This window comes from Urocitellus parryii, chromosome 11 (genome assembly GCF_045843805.1).
Source record: "Urocitellus parryii isolate mUroPar1 chromosome 11, mUroPar1.hap1, whole genome shotgun sequence".
NCBI classification, from domain to species: domain Eukaryota; kingdom Metazoa; phylum Chordata; class Mammalia; order Rodentia; family Sciuridae; genus Urocitellus; species Urocitellus parryii.
In genome coordinates this window covers 110,021,320-110,037,659 of record NC_135541.1, presented here as the reverse complement: position 1 = coordinate 110,037,659, position 16,340 = coordinate 110,021,320, and the positions used below count along the sequence as shown (strand labels likewise).

The 16,340-nt window shown below is 34.8% G+C and overlaps 1 protein-coding gene across 1 annotated transcript in view; it reads left to right on the top strand.

The window, feature by feature from the left end:
- The window catches only part of Gdap2 (ganglioside induced differentiation associated protein 2), a 61,275-nt gene that overhangs the window by 2,999 nt on the left and 41,936 nt on the right, over nucleotides 1–16,340 (top strand). Inside the window, exons 2-3 of the mRNA XM_026407285.2 lie at nucleotides 7,376–7,618; nucleotides 8,810–8,949. Of these exons, the coding sequence (XP_026263070.1) occupies nucleotides 7,443–7,618; nucleotides 8,810–8,949 (316 nt within the window). The 5' untranslated portion in view covers nucleotides 7,376–7,442. The remainder of the gene's footprint in view (nucleotides 1–7,375; nucleotides 7,619–8,809; nucleotides 8,950–16,340) is intronic.

Below are 16,340 nucleotides of genomic sequence, written 5' to 3'. Positions count from 1 at the left end.
AATTGATCATTTGATTTTCACCAGAAAATCTTGCTCCCCATTAATGTTATCCAAAATTCTGGCTGTAGCTGGAGATTATTGTGGTCTTTCCCTGCTCCCTCCCTCACCTGAGCACTGTTTGCATTCTTTTCTATCACTGGAATTTTTAATCTGAGAACTCTCTCAAATTTATTTGCAGATCTGTGATTGTATGAGTTCTGGAAAACATATTTTGGGGGTAAAAGGGTCTTCATGTTTCATGTGGTTCAGGGTCTATGGCCTTGAGAATGTTAAGAACTACTGTTCCTAAGTCAGATTTTGCTGCCTACTTTGGGTTTGCTACTCTTTTTGCTTCATTGCTACCATGTGTGTGTGTGGGGGGGGAACGGGAAGTTTAAATCTTTTTTTTTTTTTTTTAATGAGAAAGATCAATTTCTGCTAGGAGATGGTGCTTCAAAAGAATTCAAACTTTGTTATTGCTGTAGGTATATATGTGACTGCATGATCAATGTAATTCTGCAACCTGTAGACTCAGAAAAATGAGAAATTATATCCCATCTGATTCAAATGTATGATAGGTCAAGATCATTGTACTGTCATGTGTAACTAATTAAAACAAATTAATAAAATCAATACCCATAAAAAAATAATTTAAACTTTGTTAAATACTATGACATAAATGTAATGGCCTTTCCATAAATTCCATTAAATTTTGCCCTATAGTGAGAACTATGAGCATAATATTACTCATTTACTACTCATTGTCTTGTGGGTCACAAGGACTTTTAAGAACTGAGAGGAAAATCCAACAAATTGTACTAACAAACTATGATTGGAGATATAAGAGAACTATTAGTGTATATCAAAGAAGATAATAGAATTTCAAGAAGGGAAGTGATCAATTGTAAATGTGACTAAAATTTGATTAACTCTTGGCTTTGACTTTTGTGAAGTTATTGTTGACCTTGAAAGAGCAATTTTAGCATTTCTGGAGAGTGGAAACAAAACTAAAATATGTTGAATAAATAGGAGAAAAGAGCACAGTAGTAAAAATTACTCTTAAGAAGTTAATGGGTAGCCTAGGTGGTGGTACACATCTGTGATACCAGTGACTGGGGAGGCTGAGACAGGAGGATAGTAAGTTGAAAGCCAGCTTCATCAACTTTGTGAGACCTTGTCTTAAAAAATAAAAAGGGCTGAGGAAGTAGCTCAGTGGTAGAGCACCCCTTGGTTTCTTTCTCAGAACTACACACACACCAGGAAAAAAGGAAGGAAGGAAGGAAAGAAAGAAAAAGTTGTACATACATATATTTTTAAAAGTGGTGAAAATAGCACTTTGCTCTGAAAAAGAAATGGAATAGTTTTTGAGAATAAGAGGAGGAGAGGAAGGAGAGATGTTATGAAGGAAAGCCAGGTGTGATGGTGCATGCCAGTAATCCCAGTGGCTCAGGAGACTAAGGCAGGAGGATTGCAAATTCAAAGCCAGCTTCAGCAATTTAGGGAGACTTTGTCTCTAAATAAAATATGAAAAGGTCTAGAGATGTGACTCAATAGTTGAATGTTCCTGGGTTCAATCCCCAGTACCACCACCACCACCAATAACAACAACAATAAAAAGAGATGTTATGAAGGGAGAATTGATGTTATTACATTCTTTTAAAGAAGAACTAATCAAGTTAATGGAGTAAATGCTTAAATTAAGGCCATCGGACTGGCTTAAACATGCAGAATATACACTAAAATTACTTAAACTAAAAAGGTTTTTCTCAGCAAGAGAAACAATAAGAGAGGTAAATAGGGAGCCTACATCATGGGAACAAATTTTTACTCCTCACACTTCAGATGGAGCCCTAATATCCAGAGTATACAAAGAACTCAAAAAATTAAACAATAAGATAACAAATAACCCAATCAACAAATGGGCCAAGGACCTGAACAGACACTTCTCAGAGGAGGACATACAATCAATCAACAAGTACATGAAAAAATGCTCACCATCTCTAGCAGTCAGAGAAATGCAAATCAAAACCACCCTAAGATACCATCTCACTCCAGTAAGATTGGCAGGTAACTTGAACTATGAACATCAGAAAAAACAAAGAGCATTGAGAATAACATGGATTTTAATATTAATCTGTCCTTCCCTTCAGTCCTCATGTTCTCAAAAATATTTGGATCTCAAGGTCTTGTTATGTTTATGTTTACTAGTTATGTTTTCTGTTTATGTTTCTTAAACCTCTGGGTCTTACTGCCCTCACTGTGAAATACAAGTTCTAATTCCTACTTCATGGATTTTCTGCAAGGATTAAAGAACATATTTATAACATGTCTAATACTCTATGACTTACTGTACCTGTCACAGTGGTCTTTTTGTGCTTCTTTAGTGTCTATTTTCCACCTTAAGGCTCCTAGGTTTACTTTGACATCTGTGTGTAAAACCCTCCTATTTTTGATATTGTCACTTTCAGGAACACACATTCTCTGCTTCTCCAATCTAAATTAGCTGACTTCTGGAAAGTTATTGTTGAAAGAGCAATTTATCATTTGGGGGGAGCTGAAGCAAAACTGCAATAGCTTGAATAAATAGGAGAAGAAAATGACAGAATATGTAATTGTTCTTACTATAGCACATTTTCACATACTTTAATTGTGTATTTATTTCTGTGATTATATGTTTTTTTGATTTTTTTTTCTTTTTTTTTGTGCCTCTGTCTCTTCTACTGACAAAAACCCAGCACCTAACAGTGCCTGAATAGTGAATGCTGGGACATAGTGTGGGACATAGTAAGTAAATAAGCCAGAGGCAACCAAATTTTGCTGATCTAGCTACAAGTATTATCCTCTGCTTCACTGTGTAACTCTATGTCAGGAATTCAGAAATGCATAGTTGCATGGTTTTGATTCAGTGTTTTCCTTAAGGTCTAGTGAAAATGACAGCAGGAGTTAAAGTCATTTTAAGTCCAGCTGAGTCTGGAGTATCTACTTCCACCATGGTTCATTTATATGTTTCTCAGTTGATGCTGGTTATTGGCAGGAACGCTCAATTTCTTCCCAGGTTGACACTCCCATGTGCTACATTGACGTCCTGATGTCATGGGGCCTAGCTTTTTCAGAGCTAACAGTTTAAGAGAACAAGGTAGAAGCTGCAAAATCTTCTGTAACTCATACTTGGAAGTCACACACTGTTGTTTCTGCAGTGTCCTTGTGTTTATGTAGACTAGCCCTGTTGTGGAAGGCAGAAGCACAGGGGCATGAATACCAGGAGCCAGGTTCATTGAAGGACATCCTAGAGACTATCTACCACTGATGCTGTGTGGAATTACAGAGTGTAGGACCAGGAATGATTAAGACAATTCCTGAATAGTGTTGATGGATGATCTGGCTTATGTAGGAAAACATTTGCTTTGGCAGCAGTCAGTACTGCTGATTACATGATTTTTTTTTCCCCCTTCGTGGCACAGGAACAGAATCAGAGAAAACAGATGTTGGATTTATCTAGGAATTAACAAGTCATTACAATGGAAAGTCATGACATTGAAATATGGAAAAATATGTCTAAATTCAGCAATTTCTGTTTGTTTTGTTTGGTGCCTTGTAGAGTCTTTGTCAAAAGCATGTGCTTTTAGAGATGTAACTTCATCTTAACTCTGGTGCAGGAAACTTACATTGGCTCTGAGAAAGTTATAACCAGTAACTTTTGGTGTGCTTTGCTTTGTGCCTGTTGCTTTGCTGTATGATTTTGACACAGATTATCTCATTTAATCATCACAACCCAAGGAGTTAATTAACCTTATTTTAAGAATAAATTCTGGGTACAATCAAGAATAACACAAATATTAAAGTCCTGGATGCAAACTCAGGCCATCTGAAATCAGAACCTGAGCTTTTACGTTATATTTTCCTACCTCTGCTTCACTATGTAATTGAATGTGGAGATACTCAACTTAAAATACTTCAGAAGCTGGATTTAGATTGTGCATACAATGTTATCTTACCTATCACAGAAACAGAAACTACATCAAAATTGGAGAGATTTCTTCCATCTCTAATATTTTAGTACTTTTCAAATATTCTATAAACAGGTTCTACTTGGAAAGAAAGGTTATTTTAAAGAAGCAATTCCATCCTGAAGGTTGATATTCAAGTTTGTAAACTGAAAACTGTGTTTAATGGGATTTTTTAATATTATAGTTACAAACTTTCAGCACATGTCCTGGTCATCAAAAGTTTGCTTATTTTTTGAAATTTTGAATTTCAGCAAGGACTCATTCCCTTGAGATTGGAGCAGTTCAACTATGATAAGTGAGTGTAGTCTCCTTTTGTCCAGTTTTAGTTCAGTTCAGTTTGTGCATATAAAGTTTGAATACTTGTAGCTAGATCAGCAAAATTTGGTTGCCTCTGGCTGAGTAGATGGACTGAACACCAACTTCTAGATAAAATAATTTTCTTTATATCAAAATAATTTGAAAGATGTATTTAGTATCAAACAAAAATAGTCTCAGATTTACTATAGTATAATCTACAAAAAATTGCAACTACATAAATGATCACACTTTCTATACCATAATGTTGATATGGAATTAGCATATTGCACTAACTTTCCAGTTTGTATCCCATGTCTCAGCAACAAACACCACCGAATTAACTTGGAAAGGGCACATTTGTTTTCCCAGATTCAGACAACAAACATTGGGATCATACTGAAAAACTTTAAAAAAATGTTGTGCCTTATAAAAAGTCTTTACTTTGAAGGGTAAAAGACACATCACAGACACATCCACTTTTCTCCCCCTCAGTATCTGTGTGCTCTAGTGTATATTCATGTTACCAGCAACCTCCAACTTGCTAGACCCACTAATCAGTTCTTGGTCCTATTGCTCAACCTTTTAGTAGTATTTAACTCTAGCTTATCTTCCTCCAGTACTCCTCCTTGGAATGCTTGCTTCACTTAGCCTTGGGCTACCAAACTTTTTCTGGTTTTCCTTTCTTTCTAACTCTTTTTTTTCTCTGTCTCACTTTCTGACTTGTTTTCCTTTTAATTTCTAAATTTTGCTAGATAAAATAAGTTTCTTTATATCAAAATAATTTCAAATATGTATTTAGTATCAAACAAAAATAGTCTCAAATTTACCATAGCATAATCTATGGTGTAATTGAATGGAATAGTCTTAGGAGCTCTTTTTCCCTATTTGAATTTACTCTGTAGACAATCTCATTTAGTTCCTTCAGCTTTATATACCATTGCATATGCTTAGACTTCCAGATTTATACCTTTAGCTCAACCTCTTCTCTGACCTCTAGCCTTATACAGTTAATTGGATGTTTGACATAAACACTTGACCACATAATGAGAATCTCAAACTTAACAAGTCCAAAAACACTTAAAGTGCCAGGCACAGCAGTGAATGTATGTAATCCCAACAACTCCAGAGGCTGAGGCAGGAGTATCCCAATTTTGAGACAAACCTTGGCATCTTAGCAAAATCCCTTCTTAAAAACAAAAAAGGTGGGCTAGGGATGTGGCTCAAGTGGTAGCGCGCTCGCCTGGCATGCGTGAGGCCCAGGTTCAATCCTCAGCACCACATACAAACAAAGATGTTGTGTCCACCAATAACTAAAAAATAAATATTAAAATTCTCTCTCTCTCTCTCTCTCTCTCTCTCTCTCTCTCTCTCTCTCTCCCCTCTTCTAATATATATGTATGTATGTATGTGTGTGTATATATATATATATATATATATATATATATATATATATATATTATAGAAAAACAAAAAAGGCTAGGGATGTGGCTTATTGGTAGAACTCTTCAGATTCAATCCCCAGTATCATCAAAAAGGGGAAAAGAAAAAAGGTGGGGGTTAGTGGGGAGTCACTTGATTAGCACTCTACTCGGCAACTTTCTCTTGTCTTCTCTGAAAACAGTATTATTATCCACACAGTTGATGCAACAGATAATCTAGGAGTTATCTTTGATTCTGCTCTCCGCCCTCTCACTTCTACCTTCATTTAGCAAGTCTTGTTGGCTCTACCATCAAATGACATTCCAAGTCTAGCATTATTCATGTCTGCCACTTCACCTAGATTACTGCAGTTGTTTTCTACTTGGCCTCTACTTCTACTTTCTACTTTCCCTCTCTTATTTCATTGTAACTAGAGTAATCTTTTCAAATATTATTTATTCTTAGTAATTATCTTGATTATCCACCAAAGGCTTCCCCTCATATTTAGAATAAGTCTTAAACTTCTTACCACAGTTTACAGACTATCATCTGATCTTTTCCTCTCCCACCAACCTCTTCACTTACCTCTCATTACCTCACTTTTCTACAGTAGCCAAACTGACCTCCTGGCTCTTCCTGGAATACAGCGCACTCCTACCAGCCCTGTCAGCTTTTGTACTTGCTATTTTCTCTACCTGAGACACTCTGCAGAGCTTCATATGGCTTATTCTCTCACATTAATTCTCTGTTCAGATATCATCTTTTCTTTCACAAAGCTTATTACATCCAGTCATTCTGTTAGATACCTGTTTTTTTCTTTATTCTTTCTTTTAATAAATATTTAATGAAATACAAATAGAATATAAGGTACAATAGACCTACTTGTTTCTTTATCATCTCTCATCTCTTTTCCACTGAAACAAGCTCCCTAAGGGCAGGGACTTTTCTCCTATTCACCAGTGTATCCCCAGTGTCTGAAATAGTACCTAACACATAACAGATGTATACAAAGATTATTGCATGAATCAATCAACCATTTTACTGAAACAGCTGTCAGACTTAATAACAAGTTAAATATCTTTCTCTGGCAGAATCTCCCATGACCTCTCTCCAGTACTTGATACTTTTGTAACCCCCACCTTTAATACTGTATGTCTATACAGCCAACCCTCTGTATATCATATAAATTGTCAAATACTGCTCATTCTTCCTTTGCATATTGCCTTTTAAATCCATGCCTCCTCTATCTTCTTTGCTGCCTAGTTGAAACCTTTGTTGTCTTACTACTTCATTATAGAAACCTCCCAGCATGTCATTTTAAATATGTCTTCCACATTATTGTCAGGCTGACCTCTTTAAAACTATACATATTATTTATCTTAGTATTTCTTGTAGCATCTAGCACTTTTTAAAAAATAGTAAGCACTGAGTGAATGTAGAATGAATAGTTCTGTTTCTGGAAAGTAGAACTTGTAGGCTATATAATTATTTTAATGGCTATAATTCTTTCATTCCTGTTTTTAGAAAAGCGGTAGCAATTCTTTGTTGACCATTAAGTGACTATAATTACATCATGTATTATTACAGCAGTTCATAGTAGAGTTTTGTGTTCTGACTTAGTAGAATTAAAGTAATATCTTCTCTATTAAAATGATTCTTTCTTTTCTCTTAAGCTGAAGTCTCCAGGGAATATTGAATCACTGAGGAATTTGGGAAAAGACAAGCCGAAGTTCCCGTTCCATGGATCCTTTGGGAGCACCTTCCCAGTTTGTGGATGTGGATACACTACTAAGTTGGGGCGACTCATATGAAGATGAATTAAATTCTTCTGATATTACAGCTGAAACATTTCAGGAACATAGTATTAGGTCACCTTTTCTTTATAATAAGAATATCAATGGAAAAGTGGTTCTTTGGTAATTCTTTGATTATATCATATTATACTGTGATTAATACTTTCTCATAATTTCTTCTAAACTTCTTTTAAGTAAGCTCTAGAATTAAAGTATTGCCTTACATATACATATATAGCTTTATTGATAAAATTGATGTATAATAAACTGCACATATTTAAAGTTTACAGTCAGGCATGGTGGTACACATCTATAATCCCAGTGGCTTGGGAGGCTGAGGCAGGAGGATCATGAGTTCAAAGCCAGCCTCAGCAATATGAAGCACTAAGCAATTCAGTGAGACCCTATCTCTAAATAAAATACAGAACAGGGCTGGGGGTGTGGCTCAGTGGTTAGGTGCCCCCTCAGTTCAATCCCTAGTACCCAAAAATAAATAAACACATAAATAAAGTTTACAGTTTAATAAGTTTTGACATGTGCATCTGTGAAAATATCACCACAATTAAGATAGCAGATATACCCATCAACTTAAAAAGTTGTTTTTTTGTTCCTTTGTAATCATGCCCATCCCTGTCTGTACACCCTTGCATAGTTAGTGATCTTCCTATCATATTTTAGTTTGCATGTTCTAGAGTTTTGTATAAATGTAATCATGTGTTTTTTGAACTGACTTCTTTCATTCAGCATAATTATTTTTAAGTTTAGGTAGGTCGGCACATATATTAGTATTAGTTAATTGCTTTAAAAAACCTTCATTGAAACACAATTCAATGCCATATAATTCACCAATTTAAATTACTTAATCTAGTGATTTTTAGTATATTTATGGAGTTGTACCACCTTCATCTAGATAGTTTTTTATTAGCCCAAAGCGCTCTCTCAATATCTCAATTTTAAGCAACCACTGATTTACTCTCTACTTATTTTGGACATTTGATAAAGGTGGAATCAATATAATAAGATGTGGGCTTTTTTGTGACTTAGCATACTGTTTTCAATGTAGTACAAATTAGTACCTCATTTCTTTTTTGTGGCTGAATAATATTGCATTGTATGGCTATACATTTTTTGATTAATTTTGGTTAAATTCCAGTTAATTTTTTGAGCCATCCATTTCTTTTTTAATACTGTTCAGTTTGTGGGCTAGCAAAAACATTTTTGAAAAGTAAGCAAAGATAGAATGTTTCAAGATAATAAGAAACTAGATCTCTTAAGCTCCCTCTTCTTCCCCCTTTTGCTTTTTTATTTCCTCAGGAAAGGAGATGTAGCATTACTGAACTGTACAGCCATTGTGAATACCAGCAATGAAAGTCTCACAGATAAGAATCCTGTGTCAGAAAGTATCTTCATGCTTGCAGGGCCTGATTTGAAGGAGGACCTACAGAAACTTAAAGGTGAGTGGTGAGTGAATTGTCTAAGGCATAGTATTGCTTATAAGGAAACATTTATTTTTATTTCCCTCTATCTTGAAGCGTGTTTTGTGTTTAAATGAGAAAATTTCATAGAACTAAATAAAAAGCTTTTGAAAGTCTCAAAATATATTAAGCAGGACCCAGAGATTTTACTACCAGTCAAATTTCTCTGTCTTGTCAGTGAATTTTTAAATGATAATCACTATAGCTAATTAGATCTTTGATAGCAGTTTCCTGGTTATATATTTTCTTGCATTGATGGTTCTTATAAAACAACTATCCTGAACTGAAAATTTTTTTATCATTATTTGATATCAATAAAGAAATTCTTTTTTTTCTTTTATACCGGGGATTGAAACCAGGGGTACTTAACCACTGAGTCACATCCCAGCTCTTTGTTATATTTTATTGTGAGACAGTCTCATTAAGTTTCTTAGGGCCTCGCTAAGTTGCTGAAGCTAGCTTTGAACTTACGATCCTCCTGCTTCAGTCTCCTGAGTCACTGGGATTACAGATGTATGCCACAATGCCCAGCTGAAAATTTCTTACATACATTTTAGATATAGAGCATAGAGCATTACATTTCCAAAATGAAAATTTACTTAGTGATAAAATTAAAGTCTGTGGCAAGAGCACATATATTCTCAATTAATTTGTATTTGATGCTTTTGTTTTTACTAGAACATGCTTCTGGAAATATTTCTTTGGAAACAGGAATAGGAGTAGCTGTATTTTTTCAGAAACTCATTTGACCTTGTTTGCATTAATTTCTTTTGGGGTGGGCAAGGGAGTACCAGGGATTGAACTCAGGAGCACTCAACCACTAGACCACATCCTCAGCCCTATTTTGTATTTTATTTAGAGACAGGGTCTCACTGAGTTGCTTAGTGCCTCACCATTGCTGAAGCTGCCTTTGAACTCACAATCCTCCTGCCTCAACTTCCTGAGCAGCTGGGATTATATAGGCATGCTCCACCACACCTGAACTGCATTAATTTTTTTTAATTGCCAACCTAAAAGCCCTTCTTTAAAAAATATTACTTGAGTCCAACTTGAATACTATGAAATTCTGTCTACCCATTTTATAAAAAGTGTTTTTGAAATACAGCAATAATTATTAAAATGTAAACAGCAAATCCTACCTATATAAAATCTTGCTTTCCTTGATGTCTATCCTTTAACAGTGACAACTGTTTTTTGATACAGTAACAATATTAAAATTTGAACGGGATTTCTTATAATGTTGGTTCCATGAAAAAAGTAATTTTTTAAAAAAGTAATTGTATTATCTGATTAAGAAACTGAATTTTAACTGTGAAAGCAGAGGATGAAAAAAATCTTAATTAAATGATGAAACACAATGTCATAAAGAACATGTAGAAATTAGAAAGGATATTAAAGATAATATGTTCTTTGCTAAAAGTAACAGAAGCTGATCTGGAATAATTCCTAGCAATATTTGTGTGTACACATACACTTAGAACTAGACTTACAGATAATAAAGAAAGTGAGAAAAGTTAATATAGTTACAATATTTAGTTTATTGTTCAGGTATACAGATAAAGCCTCAATATTCAACTGAGTGCGTTTGGGAGTCTTTAAGCTGGCATTCATATGATAACTCTGCCCTTTACTGCATGACTTAAGAACAATTACTTCACTGCTAAGTCTGAATTTTCTCATTTCTAAAATAGGGATAATAATAGTAGTTTCTGCCTCATACAGCAAGAGCTTAATTAATATTTGGGAGTGTAAAAATTAACATCATGAAGACTAAATGAAATAATGCATGTTAAAGGCTAGGTGTGTACATCCTAAATGTTCAACAAGCATCATTGTTCCTGTTGGCTGTTAGGTCTCAATTGACTTGTTTAATAAATCAGTGCAAACCTGATGAGAGGTATCAGTAATGCACTGAAGGATTGAATACTTAATTCTGTTCCCTTTTTACATTTTTATTAATAAATAAATGATTATAGAATATAACTCAACCAAAATTTGTAGATGAGAGAAAACATCAGTAGATTAACCCATTGATGAAATCAGGTCCTTATGATCCAATCACTTCCCAAAAGCCCCATCACTGAACATTAATTACTACACTGGGGACCAAGCTTTCAACACATGAACCTTGGTCCTTACATTTGTGCAGTTTGATCCTTACAAATGTGCACTTACCTTTTACCTCAGTAGGACATTCTAGATCCAAACTATAACATATTGCTTCGTATATGAGCTAGAATTTGGAGAGAAACAAGTGAAATTGAAAAGTCACAGCTAATCTTTAATACTCAGATACTCAACTTGTCATTGTACCACTGTTCCTCAGCACTACATAGACAAGGACAGCATGCTGGGCAGAGTTATGGCCCCAGGTAAAGTTATTTAGTGGATTTATATTTATTTTACAAGAATTAAGAATACTTTCAGGACTGTGTTTTAAATGTTTATAGTGATGCTTAAAATTCAAGCTTTAGGATTAGAAAAAATTGGGACTAGAAAGAAAAAGTGAAAGCTGGGGAAGCAGTGTAGCAGGACTTACCATAATTCAGGGTCCAGAGTTTCTGCTAACAATTATTAAAGAAGGAAAAGTGTGATTCCAAGCCAGAATATTCATGACACTTAAAACTTCTCTTTCTGAGCTCTGATCTGAGATTTCCAGGACTGACTCACCAAACTGAGTGTTCCAGTGTTTCCATGCTTGCTTGCTATTTTTTAAACAAAATAATACATTCCTATTACTTATTTTAATTATAATTTTCTAGTTATGCAAATAGTATTATGTAAATTGTATGCATACAAGCTAAAAATAACTAAAATCTCCACATTTACACCAACAGAGATAACCTCACTAACACTTTAGTGCAGATCCTTCTAGGTTTTTCTACATGTAGGTGTGGGTGTATACATACCTTGCATTTAGTAACCAAAGTAAAATGATTTTATGTATACTGTTCTCAAAATAAGAATTATGTACAATTCATCTTCTTCAGCAAATGAATTCCACCTTTTAATTTCAGAAATTTCTAATTGATCAAAAAATGTCCTCTGCAGCTGTTTTTAATCCAGAGCCAAACTAGTATTCAGTACAGCACCATATATTGCATCTTTTTGTTATGCCCATTAATTTGTATGTGTGTGTTTAATTCAATAGTCCCCTTTTTATGTCACTGCCTTGTTGAGTGAACTGGGCCAATTGTTTTCCAAAATATCCTGCCTTTTAGATTTGTCAGATTTACTTGAGGTATCACTTAGTTTGTATATCCTATAAATTGAAATTCATATCTAATGGAGTCAAGCATTTCATAGGTGATGTTGTGTTGTGTACTTAATGTCTGATGATATTAGAAGACATATAAATCCTGATTGACCTGTTAATGATCCTTCACTAATACTAAAATTGCTATCTGGATTGGGGTGATAGCAGTTTGATCCTTACATTTGTGCACTTACCTTTTACCTGGGTTACTGAAAACTAGTGGACAAAGGACAGTTTAATCTTTCACTTCCACAATAAGAAGTCAACTGGTAATGAAATAAAATCAACACTGTAGTTTCTACATGCACCTGGAAACATAGATAAATATCATAAGGTACTTAAAAGGTTGAAAGTATTTATCCCTGGAAAATAGGAATTCAGATAGGCAAGGGCAGGGCAGATGTGGCCTTTAGACTCTACGATTGTTCATTTCCCCATCATATAATCACCTGTTGGTTTTAGTACCAAATTGATAATTTTTGTCTGAATCAATACTTCTTATTAAGCCCATGAAGTTTTGTTTTCAATCATTTCATCCATGTTTACTGCCTGGTATTCTATAAAGTGGAGCTTTTCCTCACTAACCAGTATTATTTGATTACTCTTGAGTTACAATTTGTGTTAAAGAGGATAAATGCTTGGTTCTTTTAATTATGAATTTGAAAAATAAAGGATTGGTTCAATAACTGCTTCAAATGATGACAAATGAGTTTTTCCTGGCTTTATCTTAAATTTTGAGTATCATTTTATGCCAACAGCTTTTCATTGATCAACATATATAGTTTTAAAAGTCAGTGAAGTTTGTTTTCTGTGTGAACAAAAGCCACTCATTTGCTCTACCCTTGCCTATCTCAATTCCTATTCCCCAGGGATAAATACTTCCAACCCTTTAAATGCCTTATGTTATTTACCTTCTAATTGTCTGTTAAAACAACAAGTGTTGATTTATTTCATTATCAGTGGGTTTGTCATTGTGGAAGTGAACGATTAAACTGTCCCTTTTCGTGCCCCCTTTTATGTATACATATAATACAGATTCTCTTCCCCATTACCACCATCTTACCAAATTTTAATGTACACAGTTGTTCAGAACTGATTAGAAAACAGATTAGTATTCTTTTTATACAACTTCTTTTTTCCTTTAGGTTATTAATGGATTGATTTTATGTAAATAATTGTTGATTGTATTATTTTAGTTACTTATTATTTATTATTATTGAGCCACTGACTGAACGCCAAATATTCAATACAAGCAGAAACCTCCTCTCAATAAAGTCAAACACTTGAATTTTTCTTTCAGTCCATTTTTGTCTTGACAGGGTCCTTTTTCGAACCCTCCATTCTCCCCTCTCCTCTTTAAACTGTTCTCTATCCCTGCTCCATGCTTACTGTCCTGGAACTGTGTTTACCCTCATCCTAGGAAATCCTTTCTTCTGTTTAATGGATTGAATCCTTCATTTCCTAGATCTCTTGCCCTTTCGTACTTTAATGCACTCCTTCATTTTTGTCAGTAAGTCTGCCAGATTTCTGAGAAGATTGCAATAGAGCAGAATTGCTGAGATCTACCTTCAGACTTAATTGGTAATTTGGCTGGAAATAGAATTCTAATTTGGAAATTATTTTCCTGAATTTTGAAGGCATTTACTCTCTTGTTTTCTATTTTGGCTATTTCTGTTCAGAAATCTTATATGATATTCTTGATTCTTTGTATGTTATCAGTTTCTTTCTGAAAGCTCCGTGATCTCATCTTTATTTTTGACATGCTGAAATTTTACAGTGATGTGCCTTCATTTGGTTTGGGTATTCAGTGGGTTCTTTAAGTTTAAAATGTCATGTCTTTTGGTTCTGAGAAATATCTGCTTTATTTCTTTATTAATTTCTTCTGTGCTCTGTTCTCTGAAGAAATCCTGTTAGATGTTATTTCTTATTTTATCTTCTAGTTTTATTATCCATTATTCCATATTTTCTTTTTGTTAATTCCTGAATAATTCCCTGAACTTCAGTTTTAGCTTTTTCTGTTATCACAGTTTTCGCTTCATCTCATTTTCTGATATTCTTTTTTTATAGGATTCTGTTTTTGATTCAGACATACTGTATCTTCCTTTACCTCTCTGAGAGTAGTATTCATGGAACCAAGATTTAGGGGTTGTTTTTTAAGTTTCCTTTCCTGCTTTATGAATATCTTGGGCATTACTTTGTTTTGTACCCCTTCTGTTTTACTTAGAGGCTGTCCTCACTTCTTTGTTGACCTACCAAAGGCTGAAGGCTAACTAAAAGGCTAATGGGAAGTTTTTGTGCAAGAACGTCTTAATGTGTTCAAGCTGGTTTAACAAAGTATCACAGATGGATGACTCATAAACGGCAGATATTTATTTTTCACCATTTCTAGAGACTGAAGATCTGAGTTCAGGGTGCCGGCAATTCAGGCTCTGGTGGAGAGCTTTTCTGTATTGAGATTTCGGACGTCTCTTTGCATCTTCATGTGATGAAAAGAGGAAGCAAGATCTCTGAATACTTTTGAAGGATACAAATTTTATTTATGAGGGCTCAACCCTCATGATCACATCTAATTACCTCCCAAAGACTTCATACTATCACATTAGGGGATAGGGTTTCAACATATGAGTTTTGAGGGTATAGTTGCATTGAGTATCACAGTGGACAATGATTATTTTTAAGGAATCTTGAAGCAAATGATAGAGCAGAAGCCATATGGTTTTATTGGGGTACATTCTTTAATTATCACAATCTCTGAGTCCTTTAGGTTAGGCCTCATAATTTCCCAGAAAAGAATGCTCAAGGGATTACAAGCCTGAGTGTTAACTTTTAGAAAACAGGGGCAGAGGCCTTGACGTTTTACTAATAAGTATTACACTTTACATTTCCTCTTTTTAGTGTGCTTGAGGTTCTGGAACCCAGAAACTCTCTAGTTTAGCATCTCCAGAGAATAAACTCTCTCCCTGCTGCCATGTTAGTAACGAAATCATTGCCTTGCTGTGCTGTTGGAGGAGAGGGTTTATTGGAGATTTTACTGATTTTATGCAAACCTCCAACCCTAACGTCTTTTTGGTCCCACTTCAATGCATAGTCTATAGAAGTATGTAGGGCCTCCTCCTTCTGAACCTTTCTACTGTTCTCTGGTAATAGCTACTGCATGCATGCACTTGAAATATATTAACTCAATCCTGTGAAATACTACTAATATCTCCCTTAAATAAGAAATGATGAGTCAAGCACCTGCTCACTGTTAACAATAGAAACATCATGGACTCAGGATTTAAATCACAGCAATCTTGAATCCAATACTGCTTTTCTGTAGAGATCTGCTTTGCTTCATATTGGTTACCCCATTATTAGGTTACTCTATGTAAGTCAGTCAGTCCTTCCTAGTCTATTGACTCGGCCCTTTGAAAAATTTTTTTGTTTATATTTTAGACAGCGGAATGCATTACAATTCTTATTATTAGAGCTCAAATTTTCATATCTCTGGTTGTATACAAAGTATATTCACACCAATTCCTGTCTTTATACATGTACTTTGGAAAATAATGTCCATCACATTCCACCATCATTTCTAACCCCATGCCCCCTCCCTTTCCCTCCCATGCCTCTGCCCTATCTAGAGTTCATCTGTTTCTCCCTTGCTCCCTGTCCCTATCCCACTATGTATCAGCCTCCTTATATCAGAGAAAACATTTGGTTATTTGGGATTGGCTAATTTCACTTAGTATTGTCTTCTCTAACTCCATCCGTTTACCTGCAAATGCCATGATTTTATTCTCTTTTATTGCTAAATAATATTCCATTATGTATATATGCCACATTTTTAATCCATTCATCTGTTGAAGGACATCTAGGTTGGTTCCACAGTTTAGATATTGTGAATTGTGCTGCTATAAACATTGATGTGAGTGTGTCCCTGTAGTATGCTGTTTTTAAGTCCTTTGAGTATAGACCAAGGAGAGGGATAGCTGGGTCAAATGGTGGTTTCATTTCCAGATCTCCAAGGAATCTCCATACTGCTTTCCATATTGGCTGCACCAATTTGCATTCCCACCAGCAGTGTATGAGTGTACCTTTTTCCCCACATCCTCACCAACACTTATTGTTGTTG